Source organism: Bradysia coprophila, unplaced genomic scaffold, assembly GCF_014529535.1.
Source record: "Bradysia coprophila strain Holo2 unplaced genomic scaffold, BU_Bcop_v1 contig_24, whole genome shotgun sequence".
Taxonomy (NCBI): Eukaryota; Metazoa; Arthropoda; class Insecta; order Diptera; family Sciaridae; genus Bradysia; species Bradysia coprophila.
This window is the reverse complement of record NW_023503501.1, coordinates 586,972-606,212: the sequence shown is the minus strand read 5'-3', so window position 1 is coordinate 606,212 and position 19,241 is coordinate 586,972. Positions and strand designations below refer to the sequence as shown.

Genomic DNA, 19,241 nt, shown 5'->3' with positions numbered 1-19,241 from the left:
AACGAAACTTACGAAACTTGTTGCATAAATAGTATAGTTACCTTCAAATATAACCATTCTATATACTAAGTACACAACTACTAAGTACAATAAATGAGATTTCCCATTCAAACTTTGTTTTTGTGTTGGAATTACTTGTTTATGTGTTCAGTGGCGTAATCACCAAAGTTAAGATATGAACCACAGTACAAAAATCAGCGGTTTGTTCAGATGTTAACATCTAAGTCAGTATCTGTTCAACAATGGAATTAAATGGATCAGTTGGTTCGAAAAATTACAAAAAATTACCGTTTGAAATAGTGTCTATCGACGAAGCATCGAAGGAACGGGTCCTGTTATATTTTAAAGGACCTTTCGCTGGTTTGCTACAAGTAGGACCCGAGAAATGGATTATGCCAAAACAGTACTCACAATGTGCTGAAAAATTGTATAACTTTGAAGCACGTTCAGATGACATCTGGATTACAACCTATCCACGATCAGGCACAACATGGACACAAGAAATGATGTGGCTACTATGTAACGACCTGAACTATGAAGCAGCGAAAGAAACGGTACTGGGCGCTCGTTTTCCATTTTTCGAGTAAATACGAGCAATTTGTAACTGAACATTCATTGTACAAGTCTCATTTCAAGGATGAATGCGCTGATGGTAGATGAAAATTCGAGCGATGATGAAACGGTGCGATTGAAAAAATTTCTTCCGCCATCACCCTTAGATGTTTTACCTGAAATGACTTCTCCACGATTCATCAAAACTCATCTTCCGATAAAGCTGATGCCTCACGATGTCCTATCGAAAGGCTGCAAAATTGTCTACGTCGCCAGGAATCCAAAAGATGTCGCAGTCTCCTACTATCATTTTGTCAAAAATCCTGCATTTAGTTACACTGGCAACTTTGAAGAATTTGCGGATTTTTTCATCGATAACTTAGGTAGGCATATTCAACGCTGCGTAACGAAACGTTATACATTACGTAGCGACCACAATCGGAAAGCAGACACGCTGGTAATTTCATTTCAAGCGTCACAGCGGTAGTTAGTGAAATCTAGATAAAACTGCTTAAAGGTCTCTACTATTTACTGCTATCACACACGTGAGTGTAACTATTTCATCTGTGTAAACAAGGATGGACCAGCTGAAAAACATCTGAAGCAAATTTAAGTCTGAATTTCACTGACGTCCACTGTAAATATGTTAGGTCGAACTAAGTATACCGTCACGAAATAAAATTTCCTCTTACGGGAGAGGAAAAATTAAAGCTTCAGGCTCTATACTTCTCATATTGCATGTTTTTATTCAAGCTTTCACCAATGAATGCACAACTGCAACCATATTTCATTTTCAGTTATTTGGGGCTCGCATTTGGAACATGTAAAAGATGCATGGAACCGTCGCAACGACAGTAACGTTTTGTTTCTGTTTTATGAAGATTTGCTAATTGATTTGGAAAATTCTCTAAAAAAATTGGCTTCATTCCTCGGACGTCCACTATGCGACAAGGATCTTCCAGATTTGATGGAACATCTGAACATTGATAATTTCAAAGATAATAATTCTGTCAACATGAAGGATGTAATGGAAAAGGGCGGTTCCAAATGGAGCTTTATTCGTCGCGGTCGAATCGGAGGCAATCAGGAAATGACTGCTGAAATCTCTAAGAAATTCGACGAATGGACTGATGAGCAACTGAAGGGTACTGGAATACGATTTAATTGTTAGTTATACAATTCAAGTATAATGTTAATCGAGTTGCTATTACTTTAAAGACGTCACATCAAACAGATAAGAAACGGAATAATTATCTGAACAACACTGATAACGTTAATAAAATATGTTTGTTGATTGTATTTTTACAATGTTTGTGAAAAACTCAGTTTAGTAATTCGGTGTTGGAAATAGTACGTTTCAAGTGTGACTGATCCGATATGCACTCAGAATCAGAATTTTACTTCTTTGCGCAATTACAACGTCGTTTAGGAAAAACGTTGATCCTTATTTATGCTAAAAGAATTCGATCTCAATTTTTTTTTTGAGACTTTCCATTGCGAGACCTTGGGGTGTTATTGGCTCAGTAACACGTTTGTAACAGGTCGAGTTCGCGTAAGGAGAAACAGCCAGTTAAATGGACCCACACGGGGGCTTCAAAGGCTAAGTTCGAATATGGTAGACGAGTCCAGACATAGAGTTGAAAACGTGCCATATGAGAGGTAATTTTTTTTTTATATCCGCGGTGCGGAATTCTGCCACGATAAACTACTTTACGCACTCAAAGTAAAGCATTCTGGCCACACCTATCAGGAACAACTCTAACAAAATCAGATCGAACAACTTTACCAAAATCAGATCATGGGATCGGAGGGTTAGAGGTCTTAGTGTGAATCAGGTTCTGGGCGTCTTTTGCAAATAGGTTAAGTAAGTTTGAACGGATTTTTGCTTTATTGGATAGGTATTGTAATTTTCAACCAGGCAAATAACGGTTATGAACTAGGTCTATCGCATAGAGGAATTATGACCCGAAATTCATTGAAAAATTGTATCACACACACCACTAAAACGAAACGTCAACTTTGCTTTACTTTTGACGTTAATGACTTCCTTTACTTTTGACATTTAGAATCCCTTTTTTACTATGTCTGTACACTGAGCTGTCACACACACCATTAAATATATGATTTTTCATTTTAATTTGTCAGTTTGTTCTATTAATTGAGACGGTGAGTGTGTATCGGGCTCCTCGAAACAGTGAAGGTAGGCTTTTCAAACTTTGTTATAGTAACAAAGATAACGAGTATTGCAAAGCGTCGGCACTGTTTTCAATTTCCCAACAAAATAGCCGCAAGCCGCCATATTGGATTTTAGTAAAATTGGTCGGCTGGTACCATTAAAACATAAAATTAAAAAAAGGACTTTTATGTGCGAGGTGTGAAACCAGGAAACAAAAACATCAATCTGTTTATCATGGCCGCACGTTAGTAAGCGGGCGTGATGCATGTCCACTACCAAAAATGTTTTACAATTTTTTTTAGGACATATTTTTAGCAACTTTGTCAATTCTTCCCCTTAACTCGCTCCTTAGATATTTGGAGTCTAGGCATCCATACGAGTTCAACGAGCTATCACACGTTACTGCAACTTCAAAATTTGCCGAGATATTAAACTTCGAAATATTGATGTTTGTATGAAAATAAGCAAAATTTCGTATTTTCAGATAACTCAAATAGGCTACGTTAGTTAGTTAGTTAGTTAGTTCCTATGGAAAAGTGCGATTTCGCAACTCCTAAATGTTTCTTCCGATTTTCCTGATATTTTGGTTATAGGTCAATCTCGGGCCCTAGATCAAAATTAGATTTTTTAAAATGGGGTTATGCAAGCGTTTTCGGGAGCTCCCGGAAGTTTCCATACAATGCCATATAACAGCGTGGTGTGGTTGTTTGTGTGTGTGTGTGCGTGTGTGTCAGAAGTAATTTTTTTTTGAGCTAGTAATTATGAATTATGTTTGGTAAATGTTGGAAAAAGTGTTTTGATGGATTTGGGTTATTTTCGTCATGAGTGATGTGTTCCAAGGTTGGTTCTTAAATGTTAGGATGAGAGATGATTCCTCTGGCACTTTCTAACTTCCATCGGATTTTTCGATGGATTTGGGCTATTTTTGATATAAGCGAGGCGTTGCAAGGTTGGTTCCTAACTTTTTAGATGAGAGATGATTCCTCTGGCACTTCTTAACTTCCATAGGATTTTTGGATGGATTTAGGTTATTTTCAATATAAGTGAGGTGTTCCGAGATTAGTTCCTAAATTTTTAATTGCAGATTCGGATAGAGTATCTTCTGAAACGTTGAGAAAACACTCTTTTGTAAAAAGTATATTCGCGAAATTTCGCGGTTTTCCCGTTTTCGGATGGAAGGTATAGAGGATATAAATTGCCACTTTGCGACGCAACATTTTTTGTATAAAATTTTTCTTCTAGAATTTTTTCGGTCTAATTTTTTGCTTTGACAATGTTTGCGTACAAGTGCAGAATGCCTACACCTACAGCGATATGCCCAGGGACTTGCGTCACTTTTACCCTTTGAGTGTTTTTGACTGATTTTCTCTACTGTCAAAACAAAATAGGAGAAAATAGCAGAGAGATGCTAATTTGACGACTGGGTTGTTTCGACGGATAGAGGGAATATGTCGAATGATTTTAAAATTGGTTGAGAGAAAATGTATTGAATTCTCTCTCAAAAACCCAACTGTCATTCGACATATTCCCTCTATCCGTCGAAACGACCCAGTCGTTATATTAGCATCTCTCTGGAAAATAGACATTTTCGTCACCGAACTGTCATCAGACGAAGCGTCAACAAAACATCATTTTCGAATGACCTTTTTAGTGAAGAAAATTGAGCTAATCACACTCACCCCACACTTATGAAAATTTCTCTAGTTTGGTTACTCTCATCTCCCTTATTTAAAAAGGGAAATGTGATTTTGAATAAAAATTAAAGAGTTTCGTGCGAATATAGAAGCTTTGGTGAACACACCAAACTTCCTCTGTGTATGACCGTTAATAAAAACAAAATTCGGAGAATTCATTTCACATTACGAACGAAATTTACAATATACCGGATTTCTCACATCTGTATAATGAAAGCGGGAACTTTATGCTGTCTGATTTCGGTTGCCATGTAAACGAATAGTGAAAGCTTTCGTATACGATTTATTGTGGAGATGCCTTTCACTTGGCCGCTGCACCATTCGCGTTTCGGGTTGATGATGATCGACTGTTTTTATCGGAAATCAAACACAAATTGCGTAGAATATTTATCAAAAACAAAATATTTTATTAAAAAAAAATAATAAAAATTTTAAAATCAGAATTTTCTTTTGTCGCTGCTGTAAGTAGAGATATGTAGCAAACGGAGTGGCGGCAAAACACATTAAATCATATTGCTTTCACTGTTATTATCGTCCGAATTGCAATACGGAAGATTTGCGCCACATGCGTCAGTATCATGCGGTTTCGTTTCATTTGTACATCGTGTATCAGGTAATGCCATTTCATTTTGATCAACACACATAATCGAGCGTCGTTTCAATGGTTCGGGTTGACCTAATAACGAGAACGGCAACATTACATTTTCGAATCGTTCGAACTATTCCACCATTTTTGTGCATACCATGCTTTTTGCACGTTACTGGACATAACTGCCAGGGTCCAACCCACCAATGACACGGGCACGGATCCTCGTTGCAGTGTCTTGTCTTTTCTGTGGGTCGTGTTCCTTCCGCATTTGACCAACAGTTTTCCTCATCAACAACTCCTTCGAAAATATTTGTGGGAAATTAATTCGACTACCAAATCGTCTACCATCAGAGTGACGTCACAGTTGAGAACTCTTTACGTACCTTTATTGTCTTGAATACATATCGGTAATCTGCGTTGTTTTCCTCCACCACATGTAGCAGAACATGCTGCCCACTCACCGAGTTGCCAATAGTATACGGGAACGAGTGTAGAATTGGCCGACAGAGTGTACTCGTACTTAATTCCACCATTTTTCTTACCTCGCACTAGAATCTGTGAAATGAATCGCATTATCGTCTGACATAACATTTGACCTTTAAATGTCATTTATCTTACATTAACGGTAATTTCGTGCTTGATTGGTCCGGGAATTTTCAATTTCTCTTGTTCGTTATCTCTTTCATATAAGCCCATCGCTTTGGCTATCATAAATTCACCAGACATCGACACAATTCTGCAAATCGAATAAAATTGTTGCAGAGTCTATAGTCACTCTAAATATGTTTGCTTGGCCTACCTGTCACCATTGAGATACGTCTCATTACTGCCAGCCTTACCAATAGAAATGAAATTTTTTGACGGAGAAATTTCTTCAATGAGAATATGTCTCGAACCGGTCGGAATGGTGGTGATTTCATAGTAACCGTCCGATATATTCAGCTTTTTATTGAACTCTCCCTGCGCAAAAAGAAGAACAATGTCAGATGTCATTGGTTACAACCGCATACTTGAACCTCGTCTCTTTCCCGTAAATATTCTGAATTAACTCACTTTTATTGTTGTGCACGTTTCTCCTGTACCACCACAGACTCCACATTGATCTTCTGTAGTGTTCGAATCAACGACCCAGTCACAACCTACTTTCTGAACATTCGATTAGTTATAACACTGTAGCTCAAGTGTACAACAAAGAAATTGTTCTACCTTACAAATACCAGCGATGCACATATCATTTGTTCCGATATTACAGGGTGTACCGTCAGCGGCTGAATCACCCCATGGCACTATAACTGTATCCTCCGAATCCGTACAATACAACTCACACGGATCGTCTATAAAATATTCACCCGATTAATGACTCACTCATTCACTCAATAAAAGCACTCAAAATTAACACTTACGACTATCGAAATACGCCTGCCACTTGTATTGCTTCCCTTTGAACGTTTCATTGTTATACATGGCACATTGTTGCGACCTAAAACTAGGCTCGTCTTCAGGACACAAATCCTGATTACAAATTTTATATCGAATTCTTTCGCCGACACAGAACGAACCACCATTCGCCGGTGTCGGATGATCACATTGTCTGCTTTGCATGGAGATGCCACCACCGCAAGATCGTGAACATTTGCTCCATTCATTCCAATTACCCCAGCCTCCGTCTACCGGATTCGGTAGCTCTTCGATTGGAACACATTGTTGATGTTGGCACCACTAAATGAGCGTGAGAGAACGACAATTGAGTTAAAACGATTATTTCCACATAATTGGAGGCTCAATGTACTTTATGTTTCCCGCAATTGGTACCTGGTGCAGCTGGTCTCAATTGAGTTACGCACACATCGTTGACAAGACACCACAGTTGCGAACATATTTCATCCAATTTGGAACACACTTGAATGCTGTCGTTTGTCTGATTGAATTGTAAACGACACTGTAAATCAGCGTTGTACATTGCTCCTGTTCGGATACGTTGTTATTACATCATGTGAATTTTATATCGAAAATGGGGACAATAACTACCTGGTGGCAGATCGGGATAAATAAATTCCTCGTCTGTGGGTGGATCATCAAGACACTTTCCCAGTCCTTGACTGAAATCAAACAATATCTTTGTAATCTTTTGAACCAACAAATGTGTCTCGTATTTACTCTAAAAAGTGTGTGATATCCCGTCGGCTGCAATTAGACCACGACACTTGAACTGTATCTGCCTCAAAGCTAGGGGTCATGACATGGACAATTTTCCCAGTGCGACCATCGCATCCGGTTTTTTCTGTATCATGATACATGCCAAAACTAAAAACAAAATTTAACAAATGTGGTAAGTCGACTGGGTTTTCAATGTTTCAATGATACTGCAGCACTGTCTGCTTTTACAATGATAAATTTCAATTATCAGACTAGGGTCTGACATGACTCGTCTAAACTTTTCCTAAAGACACTTTCAATGAAGGCTTCTCTAATACTTGTGGCTTGTTGCCACAAATTGAGCGAATATTTTGATTTGTTTTGCAAGTGCGAATACTGTACGAAGAGAATATTTTCTCCCGGTTGCAAATAACCGAAAACTCACGGTTGAAGCCGAATGGGGTGCAAATAGTTTAAAATACACTATTTTCATCAGGGTGCAAACAGTCAAAAAACACTATTTGCACCCATTGTGTCTTGCAAAGCTTTTTTTTCCTTGTAGAAAATGGCCAATTGGTCGAGTGGGTTCAGAAGAAACCTGAACCTTAGTTGTACAAACTGTCCTAACAATTGAGTGTCTCGTCACCGATCAGCAACTTTAATCTTCCTTGTACACACTGATCTAACATTCGGTGTTTCTACAGAAGCAACTTCCTTGTACAAACTGGCTTAACAATTGGGTGTTTCGTCAGAAGCAATTTGAATATTTCCTTGTAGAAACTTGCCTAAACATTGGAATAGTAACCACTTAGACTATATTCATCTCACCCGCGTGCAAATAGCGGATTTTAGGATATTTGCACCCAAGTGCAAAATTAGTGTATTTCTTGGGTCTTGGGTATGACAGCTAGCATTCAACATTTTTATTCAACAAAAAGTGCGGATATATCACAACTATGCCATCCTTGACGTCAATCTGCGATATTCGTTCTAGAACACTAGACTGCGTACTGGTTGATATAGTTGTAACATGAAATAAATTCGCTCCACATTGTTGACACCGCGGTGCAGCCTGCTCTATTACATTTTTTTTTAATTTTTAGCCCCGTACGAAGTACGAAGGGGCTTATAGGATTACAATGCCGTGTGTAATTGATGGAATTCGAAGCAGACGGTAAGGGCAAAGTGTTTGCCTATGTTCATAGATAACGAATCCGCAATAAAAATTTTGTCCGTCCGTCCGTCCGTCCGTCTGTCACGTCGATATCTTGAGTAAATCAAATCCGATTTCAAAAATTTTTTTTCCCCTGAAAGATAGTCAAAATAGTGAGGCTAAGTTCGAAGATGGGCGATTTTGGGTCGACCCTTCCGGAGCTGGGGCCCAATAAGTGCCTAACTGTTTTTCGACGATATCTCCAGACATTTAAGCACTACACTTGTAAGTGATACGTCAAATAAAAGGTATTTACAATACCGATCGACAAAAAAAAAGTTTATGAAAATTGGATGACCGACTCGTGAGTTAGACCCCTTGGTGTGAACTAGGTACAGGGCGGCAAGCCGTTTTTGCTTGTAGGTTGGCCAAATTTGAACGTATTTAGATGGATTTTGCTTTATTAGATAGGTATTGACCGTACCAATCAGGGAAAAAAAAGTTTATGAAATTCGATTCACCGGAGCGTGAGCTAGGTCTCTTGGAGTGAGCTTATATGTGGCTACTCGGCCGTACAGTGAAGGTGGTGTTTTTTGGTAATATCTCGAGTAAACTTTGACCGAATTTCAATTTTTTTTTTGTTTGAAAGGTACAAACGAATGTAAAGCAGCTGTACTACTTTCCACCTCCTAACAAAATGGCCGTCGGCCGCCATTTTGGATTTTTGTAAAATCAATATAAATCGGTGAAAATGATACTTACTTAATTTTAGGTCAATTCGAAATTTGTGTTACATTTGAAAGGAACGTCGTAAGGGGCTTCGTAATTGCGCTATGCGCAATTTTTAAGACGTACACATTTCATAAGAATTTTACTTTACCGACGTTTACGGGCGCAGTAGGCTTACGGTAAGAGTAGGGCGACGGACGAACTAGGGTCACGTACGCAATAGATGTACGGGTTTGTACGGGGCTCAGTCGCAGCAAACGCTCCGACTGTTCTGACGGCTCGTTTTTTTAAAATAAAATGCGGAACTGAAATAATATTCTAAATTTGCGCAAAAACATGTCTACGTATAATATATGGAACGAAAATCGAGGCTGATACATCAAAAACAAATAAATTACAATAACGTGAACGACATAACTGGCTGTATTATTAGTCATTTTCGTCGAGAAAAACATATTTCGAATGAAATCAAAATATTTACAATAATTATAAAACGCGCCTCTATTAGAACAGAGTTCAATAAATTCGCTCAATAACTCAAGAGTACAATACCAGATTGGCAATAACATTATTTTTGTGCTCTGTCAATGAACCAATAAAATTTAATCCATTTAAAGCAATCTCGCTAATATTATGCACATTTATAAATCAAAGAATTGTTAAATCACTCAACTACAATTTCAATAGCCGAAGACAACAACAACAAAAAAATGTTATGGATTTTATGAAAACCATGTTCTACCGAGGCATTCTATTAAGGAGGCGTAGTTGTATAAACACAAATCAGATATCGAATTTATAAATTTGTTGCTTTTTTTTGTCGTCGTTAATTTTTCAAATCTTACTTCTGATCACACTCCATAAATACAATTCTCCAATTAATTACTGTAGCAGATAGTTTAATTTGTGAATATCAATTCGGTCGGTATATATGTAAATTCATCCAGTAAAATAATTTACAAATATTAATTTTATTCTCACACCTGTGTAGACATGTAAACGTATAGCAGAAAACGGTTTTTATTCAAATGCCGTGGTTTTTTATTTAAATTTATATGGCTGCAATTATATTATTTTAGTCTGCGATCAATTAAAATGTAGAATGTATGTATAACCCGTGTGCGCGACTTGTGATTAATTGAATTATTATGATGACTTTGATAATATCTATTATTATTGAATTATTACTAAATTAAATTGATGCCATAAATCAATAAAAATTGTGCATAATGTCACGATCATTATCATAGTAATGAGATCATTGCTGGTTTCATTTTTTTTATATTCCCTACTGGACTGTTGTACATCAACTACCGAATTTCCATGTATAAAAAGGTCACTATGAAACAACGGTTACACTTGGCAAGGTATGAAAAGTTCCTGATGAATAAATTAGGGATCAACATTGCATTAGTCATTGTTTTCACTAGTTCACAACATTCATGGCTAATATTTCTTTGTATGTTGTGTGAGTGATTAACCTTATTTTCTCCACTCAAAAGCCCATGAGAAATAGTTATTTGTTGACCGAAGGAAGAGAAGGTTATCTCGCTTCGCTCTGGCCACAAACAACACCATCGAAATGAAATTTCTTACTTTTTCAGGTGGTCAACACAATTTTTTTTTCACAAGAAAGGCTACCGAAGTTTCAGCTAGGTGAGAAAAAGACTATTTTCTGCGTTGTGAAATAGTTATTTGTTCACCGATGTACAAAAAAAGGTTGGAAATTTAATTTCGATTGTGTTGCTTGTCACCCGAGGTCATAACTCAACGTTTTTATTTTTATTAGTTTAAAAAATAAGTTAAAATGATCTTTTGTTGATGTATTTTTTGACAGTGTAGAAAATGTCTATTTTCTGTCACTGAACTGTCACCTTTGTTGGTGTTTTGAAAAATGGTGTAGCAAATTGAAGTTTTTGTTTCTTGGAGGAATACGGTTAGTCAGATGTCGCACATATGAAAACAATTGTGTTCACCTCTGTGAGAAAGCCAGAAATTCCAAATTGAGCAGTGGAATGGAATTTCCTATTTTCTTCCTTCGGTATACAATAGTATGTTGTGTTACAAGTATTGTAATGTTGATTTTTTTAGCACTAGCGCGAGCGGAGCGAGTAAGGAAAATTGGGTCGTGTGCTGAAAAAATCTCATTACAATACGTGTAACACATCATGCTTTGTGCCAACCGAGAATTGAAATAAACAAGAGCACAAAAAATCATAATTTTCATTGTAAACAATCACTCTTCAAATTTGATCGATCACATTGCTTTGCATTTTCTCAAACGAATGCTGTAACAACTCATACAAATTCCATATCAACACTGCTTTGAGTGTTGTAATATCACATCAAACGGGTGCTGAAATAAGTCACTTTACAACACTAAAATGAGTGCTGAAAAGAGTCGTATTTCAATTCTCGGTGGCACAAATAACTATTTCTCCACTCAAATGCAGTGACAAGATTAGTATTCATTGGAGTTTTGTATGATGACGATTTCCGATAAGAAAATTTGGAATTTCTCAACTTTTGTTCTTCCGGGCGTTGAATATAGTTTTCTTCTCACCCGATCTGTCACTTTGTTTTTGTTTTAAAGAAGGTGTGAAAAATTGATATGTTTCGAAGGCTCGTTTGAAGGTAAAAATGGTTGTGCACGCACGGAAGCCCTTGTGTTCACCTCAGGAAAAGAGAGAAATTCCAACTCGAGCAAATTACAGCCCTCGCTTCGCTCTTATTCGAATTTTCCTATTTTAAGCCAAACAAACAACTGTGTTTCGGGTTCGAAATTGCGTACGATTTTCGTAGTAAAACGGTAGAACATTTACATGCTTCATCGCATACCAAATGGCTCACAGCCAGCACCCCAATTTAATTTCAAATTTTTCATTTTCATTTATTTCCAAACAATTTCTTAAATTAAATGCACCGTGTAGCTCTGGTATGCGTTACAATTCTAGAGAGCCAAGGACCCCAATTATAATCTTCGCAGTACAAAACGAGTGACTGTGTTCCCTTTGTGGATATTGTAGGTGCGGAGATAGGAAAGAAAAATTTTGAAATAAAATGACAATTTGGACCTTTAATGAGAAAATTCGGTAATTTTGTCCCAAGGCACGAAAAAACATTAAGTCGATACTGACCGGTGGCGACTCGCTCCAGCAAGTTGAAAAAATTCGAATAGAGTAAGGAATTTGTTCTCTCAATTGTGGAAAATCCATAAAAACCTTCAAAATTCAATATCAGAATTTAAAAAAAAATGGATTGAGATTCCGACCGTATTGGCTTGTTTATGCTACCTCAAATTTTGGTGAATATTTTCGGCTTGACTTACAAACTGCTGAACCATAGAGTTCAGGTCTGATCAATTAGACAAATAAATAGCGCATATGGTACCTCTGGCTGTCTTACTAAATGCAACTTCGTTCGTCACTCAAAAATTATATAAAGACGCGACGTAAATTCCCACCGCTCAAAACATGCGAGTAAAGTTCTCAACATTTTCCGAAAGGACTAGCAATAAACATGCCTTTTGAATAAAAGTGCAACTTACTTGTGTCCCAGTTCGTGAGTAATGGTGTGCGCCAACGTTATTCCATTATCTTCATTTACGCTGCACGATCGGTCTGGCCTGCACATTCCTCCAACATTTGCAACGCCTAACGTACTGTACACACAAAACAAACAAAAAACGAAGAAAGAAAACAAAATTGCTTATTCGAACATATTCCATTAACCATTGCGGCGCCTATTCGACGCCATTAATTGAACGCTACATCTCTATAATATTATATTCACTTACGTGCAACCACTGGCTGAACAAATGTCTTTTCTGGTAATTAGAATGGCGACATCATGATGATGAGGATCATTGTCGTTCTTTGGATTTTCTAATCTTTGCCATCTGAAAATTATGTTACGTTGCGTTATCGTCGGCGTTACATATAAAGTTACGTGCAAATGATTAGATGGATAAACTCGGCATATAAAACGCAAAACAAAAGACATCGACAAAACGACCAACATCATTCATAAAATTTGTCTTTATATATCGTTTGCTCATTCGTTATGGTGTTCCTTCGCTGTGTGCTATGCCTGATTTTCTTACAGTTTTTTTTGTGCAATGTCAAAAATGCCGGTGATTTATTACCTGCAAAAATTCTGCAAATTACTTTCGGCTATGTGAGTCACATTGAAATCGGGATGCGTTTCATCATCTTCCAGTAAAACGATTCGCACAACAACAATTTTAATTAGATTGCCGATCGCTGGATCTTTGTACAGTGACGATACCATATTCATGATGGTTAACAGATACGTTTCGATGTAACCGTCCTGATGGAATGCCACCATTGAGGAATCAGCCACGACCAGAGCTTCAACATGGCGTGGGCTGCTAATTGAACGTTTCGTTCTATGCACGTTGTTCACATGATGGCCTCTTGTCTTGCGACCACCTTGAACAATTACCTGGTGGAATTAATAAGTTATTTTACACGACACAGAAACCGATTTATATAAATGCGATGGGATCAGCGAACAACAACTTATTGGCATGGAAATGGGATGATATTAATCAAGTCTGAATAATATCTCGCTGAGATAAGTAACTACATATAATTTCAACCACACAGTATTTAACTTCTAGCACACACAGCACAGAGATATGCTGCTGCTGCGGCTGATGAATAATGTATCCATACCTTGCCTTGAGGTTGCCATTCGATTTGAGTTTCTCTGGGACCTTTGGGTTCTTTTGTTCCGCAATTACTTGCAACATGTTTCTTACGCCCCTTTCGTCTTTTCTTTTTCTTTTTATTTTGCTGTTGTTGCTACAAATCTTAAATCATTATTGTTGCTATTATACGCTATATGATCTGTTTGATTAATTACTTTTTGTTTGACGGCGGCCGATCGCTGAAATAGTACATGTCGATGACCATCCGGTGTGGCTGAATGATGCTTTGATGGTTCAATGAAATAATCGCCTTTGCTCGATCGAATGAAACCAGCCTGAATAATCCATAAATTAAACATATACTGACTGTGTGTGTGAGAGTACCAGTACCTCATGCAATAAACAATAAATATGTGGATAATATTTCACAACGATACACAATTCACGCAAACCGTAATCCAAGCGATTATGGAGGCAAAATTCATTTGCAATTTTATTAAATTGTGAATAATGCACGTAGCTTGATATGTGTAATTGCTGAAGTTGGCTATCAATCTTTTATACTTTTAGAAGACGGGAAAAAAAACGAAGTTAATTTCCATACATGCAGATTAAACTCGCCACACTGGAGACGTCGGTTAATTGCAGACGTGATAATAGAGACGTAAGAGCGAGTTATATTTTGTGTACGAGAGGACTCATAAGGAAACGAGAATTCATCAAATAAACACATTATTAATCTTTTACGTATTCAAATTAACCAGCAATAATGTTGAATGGGTAGATAGATGTTCGTGACTGAATATTATAAATTTAGTTGGATTGAAATGCTTCGACTGATTATATTCATTATCTAGCAAGACTTCATTCAATTAAGTCAATTAAGGCTGCGGTGAAACAAGAGCAACAATCACGCAACCTTTCGGTTTGTTATTTTACTCCCTTGCCTTCGGTTGAAATGGCGCCCATAGAAAGAACCTCAGAAGATTTCCATAGAACTTATGACTGTATCTGCTCATGGTAATTTGAGTAGTCTTTCATTTCCTGATCAAAGTTAATTAAAGGAATAAAAAGAAGTTTAAAAGTGGAAAATCAGTGGAGATTTTACTGATTTTGTGAAGGTCAATCAATGTCAACTGTATGGCTAGAGAGAGATTATGGCATCATTTCTCTTTCCTCTATTCTGTGTCAACTCTACCGATGGAATACGACTTATTATGTCACTGAAAGATGTCGCTGCAACAAAACAAAAGTCAACCGAAAAATAATTAATTTTTTACTCGACGGATTTCATTCAAATAAAATTTCATCGTTGTACACATCATGTGACTCATTTGACTCAAACACATGACCTCAGGACTCTGGAGCAGTAATCAGTATTTCAATCGGTCCCGTATCGGTTTGGTTATAAGAGTCTTACAAAAGGATAAGATGAAACGATAGCAAACGTTTTTTAAGCCCTTATTTCCAAGAAAACATACGGCCCATTGAAAAACTGATTCCTGTTCCGGAGTCCTGAGGCCATTACTATACGATGACATTTTATTTGACTGAAATCCGTCAAGTAAAAAGTTAATTATTTTTCGGTTAACATTGGCTTTGTTGCAGCGACATGTTTCAGTGAAATAGTGAATCGTACTCTATCGGTAGCGTTGACACAGAATAGAGGAAAGAGAAGTGATGCCGTATTAACTCTCCACCTCTCCTGGAAATATTCTCAAAAATCCAAAAGTTCAGATTTTCGATGTAAGGCTATTTCGCCGAGTACACTGCCTAGTTGATCGGCGGGGCTCTATAAAAATACCAAAGTTCAATATTTTGCTTGTACTGGATACCGGATCCCAAAAACCCATAATACATCATGTGCGGCTTATGAAAGTTTGAAAAAACTTTCCTAAGGTCACATCATATGAGACAGAAAAGCCAAAATTTTGTTTAGCTTTTGTGGTGACTCAATCACAGACCGCCACGAGTCTGCAAGGATAAATTGAAATTGCATTCCGATTATGATTCCCTATACTTGTTCGTGTGCAAATTGATATGGTGTTCCTAGATCATTGTATCAATTACCACTGTCGCCACGGCCATCGCCATGGTATTAATGCAAAACGTCGAAAGACATATTTAATTTTCTCTCAGATCGAAACAGTGGTCAAAACGTCCTACTAGGATATTAGAATCGGTTAAGGTATATAAATAGGCCACGGTTCGGTTGAATGGAATTTGATTGATATTGGAATGCATTTGTATGATGCTTTGATTATTGTTAATCAACTCGGAGCCCGAACATGGTTCCACAAAAAAATGTTGATTTTCGGCCGCACCATTTGGTGCATCGGTATCCATGGCACCAGAGGCACCAGAGGCTGTAGAGTGCGCGGTGGGGAAGTAAATGGGTTTGCAATCAGTAGAGTTTGCAAGTCTGATTGCAATGGTACAAAAACAATTAGTGATATGGTTGCGAGAGATCGAAGTTTAAAAATGACGACTTTCGGAAAGTCGTGGTGTATGTCAAGAATCATGCGAAGCACATTTTCTAATTGGTTTGGTCATAGAAGTTTAAAGGTTTAAATATGCTGGGAATTCACCACTAATGCATGAAGATTTTGATACAAAGAGTTTGTTCCTTTGATCCCAAATCAGTGGCGTCACACATTATAATCGAAAAATACAAGTATACAAGCTCCTCAAACAAACTATTTTTAAAATTATACTATCAGTTAAAAGAAAAACTCTGTTCGAACGACTTCTAGTGAGAGAACGCAATAAAATTACACCTTAAAAATTAACCAAAAGGAATTGCATGCAACACACCACATCGTAATTGTTATGCAATTTCCAGTGACACTGTGCTAATTACAAGCCACATAAAACAAACAAATAACAACACAAATTACTATAAAATAAATTCATTTGACAGATTTAATGGTCGATTTGATGGCGACTTAATTAAATTGTATTTAGTCGGAGCTTACACTCACATCGGCTATACAATATATATATTCATTGTACAGCACATAATTCGAAAATAAAATCATAAAATATCCTAAGCACCGCACCGTGGATATTCATATAATATTAAAGCGAACATTAATTCAAAATTAGTTACAGCTTTATTAACTGAAAAAAATAAAATATTTAATTAATGGACCAAAAATTGTGCGTTACAAATTAATTAAAACAAACTTGTGCGCGTGGAGACATTTTCACATTTTTATCGCATCAATTAATCCTTCCTTTTTGCATGGAAAAACATTTCGGAACGATTTATTATTTATCGCTAAGATTTAATGCAAATTAGTTTAATTTTTGACGAAATTGTCTACCTGCCCAGCTAATTAATTTTCTCAGAAGTTTGAAAAATGATCGACGTAGTTAGATTGACTCAATTATCATTGAAATTGGTTCGAACGACCAGAAAGTAAACAATGTGATTGATTTATTCAAAGAAAAGAAAATAAGTCACATGACCACAGACGACAGACACGAAAAATGTTATGGGAAAGGATTTGAAAGAAATTTCTTCAAGGCCTCTCTCCCGCCATTTAGAAAGATAAACACCATGGGCATCGGTCGGTGTGCGAATAGTGAATACTATTCGTACTAGGGTGACAGTAGTCACTTTGATTTAAAAAGAGAAAAGAATTTAGCCCGAAGACACAGGAGCACTTTTGCGTTGCTGGGATCAACAATTCTGTTGCGTTTTCCATTCGATTCCGATATTCATCACAGGGTACACACCAGAAAACGCATCATAATTGTCGATTCCATCATCGCAAAATTGTTCGTGTGTTTTCGGCCTTAAATGTTAGTAGCAAGCGAGCAAACTGTTGAACAGTTTTTACTGTTCCATTCACTTTCGAAACGTACCAGCTTACCGCTCAGTTGACAACGAACGTTAAATTTATATGAAAATTCAAATTTAGTTTTTAATTGCAGTTTATCTTACCAATCCATCGCATGCTGATAGTGCCACTTTGGAGTGATGATCATCTCTTATGTGACCTTGATAGTGACAGTGGGAATTGTTTTTCGGGTGACGCTTTCTTGTTCTTAAATCTCTGCGATGTCTTTCGATCACCATCATCGGAGCAATAAACTCGTTTGTTGGTCTGAATGAGAATCGATTTTTGTTGATTTCGTTTTGTTCAAACAAGCAATATATTGAATAATTTCGCACTCACTGTAATTCGATATGCATGCTGGTGTCATTATTTACATCTATTCGGTAATGAAGCGTTTCCCCGACGTCATTACAGTGGTGGGTTACATTATGCGATAGATGCTGTCCATTATGATCTACTTTACGTGGAACTATAAGATGGCCATCATGCAGCTGATGCGAATATTTCCCTGGAAATTATTTTCTTTTATTGCATCGGCGTGAATAAATCAACATTAAATGCTGTTTTTCAGGGAATTATTCCGAACATTAATTCTGTGACACTATGTGACGTGACGTCATCATTATTTATCTAGGATTTATAAATCCTACATTATTGTGTCGATAAGTTGATCGTTTGACGGGTAAATACGGCACGCATAATACTCTCGTGTATATTACACGGACACTCGTTTCACTCGTTTTGTCTAATACACACTCAAGTTATTAATGCTGACCATATTCACCGATAACATAATGTACTATTATTTATCTATATGTTAGGTCTATATCAATAAAAATTGGATGTGACTGTCTTTTCTCTCTATCTCTCTCCCTCTCTCTAACCACCCAGATCTGAAGCCGACAAACTGACTCTCAAACTAATCAATAAGGGAGGGACTTATCGATTTTATTCGCGATTTCTTGTCAAATATCAATAGAAATACGAAAAATAAGAAACTCGTACATCGGGCATCCTCAAAATATTGTCTCATTTAAAAGATTTTACAAAAAGAAAATCTATGAAAATAGCACTTCCCACTCAATTTCACACCCAAATCACATCCACCTCGAACTTAGTCAAATATGGTTTAACGAAGAAAATCATCGTAAAAGTCGTTCATCGGAACATGATTATAGTTTTTCAAACGTCAAATCGCCAACACAAAAATGTAGTGTTTGTTGTGAAAATGTCATAATTTCGGTGATTTCGGTGTGATTTAATTCAGATTTTGTGAGGAAATGTGCTTCTTGTGTTGTTTTTAACAGTTCACTTATCGGTTGACTTAAAATATTCGTCGAAGCAACCAAAATTATGAAAAAAAATTTATGACCAATCATGTAAACAAACAACAATATTGTCGTTTGGTGGGACGTGAGTTGCAGAAGAGATGACCCAGTAGAAATAAAATGACGGCGGTAATCTTAAAAATTACGTTTTAGCGGAAACGTTTTGCTTTAAATGTGTAACCGTTTCCGGTAAAATAAATTAGTGCGAAAGCAACTACTTTTCATGAGCTTTATAATAACACCTTTAGTTAGGGGTGGGTCACATCCCTTATTAATTAATATTTATTTGTTCTTTTCATTGCCTATAACACTTCAAAGTGTCTTAATGATGATAATCACACCAAAGAGAATTCAAATAGGTAAACAG

General features: G+C 36.9%; 2 protein-coding genes across 3 annotated transcripts in view; one reads left to right on the top strand and one right to left on the bottom strand.

The window, feature by feature from the left end:
• Positions 1 to 185: 185 nt before the first annotated feature.
• Positions 186 to 1,844, top strand: LOC119077615 (sulfotransferase 1C4-like). The gene is made up of 3 exons (XM_037184834.1): positions 186 to 583; positions 637 to 935; positions 1,350 to 1,844. The coding sequence occupies exons 1-3, from the start codon at positions 243 to 245 to the stop codon at positions 1,721 to 1,723; spliced, it is 1,014 nt and encodes a 337-aa protein (XP_037040729.1). The 5' UTR covers positions 186 to 242; the 3' UTR covers positions 1,724 to 1,844.
• A 2,957-nt stretch (positions 1,845 to 4,801) lies between these two features.
• The window catches only part of LOC119077613 (A disintegrin and metalloproteinase with thrombospondin motifs 7), a 29,796-nt gene continuing 15,356 nt past the window's right edge, over positions 4,802 to 19,241 (bottom strand). For both annotated transcript variants that reach the window (XM_037184832.1, XM_037184830.1), the window contains exons 3-20: positions 17,886 to 18,054; positions 17,651 to 17,813; positions 13,917 to 14,036; positions 13,727 to 13,855; positions 13,174 to 13,493; positions 12,826 to 12,927; positions 12,577 to 12,690; positions 7,169 to 7,315; positions 7,040 to 7,110; positions 6,801 to 6,976; positions 6,415 to 6,730; positions 6,218 to 6,345; positions 6,065 to 6,157; positions 5,811 to 5,971; positions 5,630 to 5,747; positions 5,395 to 5,566; positions 5,166 to 5,309; positions 4,802 to 5,098 (exon numbers count right to left, since the gene is read on the bottom strand). In XM_037184832.1, the coding sequence (XP_037040727.1) occupies positions 4,926 to 5,098; positions 5,166 to 5,309; positions 5,395 to 5,566; positions 5,630 to 5,747; positions 5,811 to 5,971; positions 6,065 to 6,157; positions 6,218 to 6,345; positions 6,415 to 6,730; positions 6,801 to 6,976; positions 7,040 to 7,110; positions 7,169 to 7,315; positions 12,577 to 12,690; positions 12,826 to 12,927; positions 13,174 to 13,493; positions 13,727 to 13,855; positions 13,917 to 14,036; positions 17,651 to 17,813; positions 17,886 to 18,054 (2,816 nt within the window). In that variant the 3' untranslated portion in view covers positions 4,802 to 4,925. The remainder of the gene's footprint in view (positions 5,099 to 5,165; positions 5,310 to 5,394; positions 5,567 to 5,629; positions 5,748 to 5,810; positions 5,972 to 6,064; positions 6,158 to 6,217; positions 6,346 to 6,414; positions 6,731 to 6,800; positions 6,977 to 7,039; positions 7,111 to 7,168; positions 7,316 to 12,576; positions 12,691 to 12,825; positions 12,928 to 13,173; positions 13,494 to 13,726; positions 13,856 to 13,916; positions 14,037 to 17,650; positions 17,814 to 17,885; positions 18,055 to 19,241) is intronic.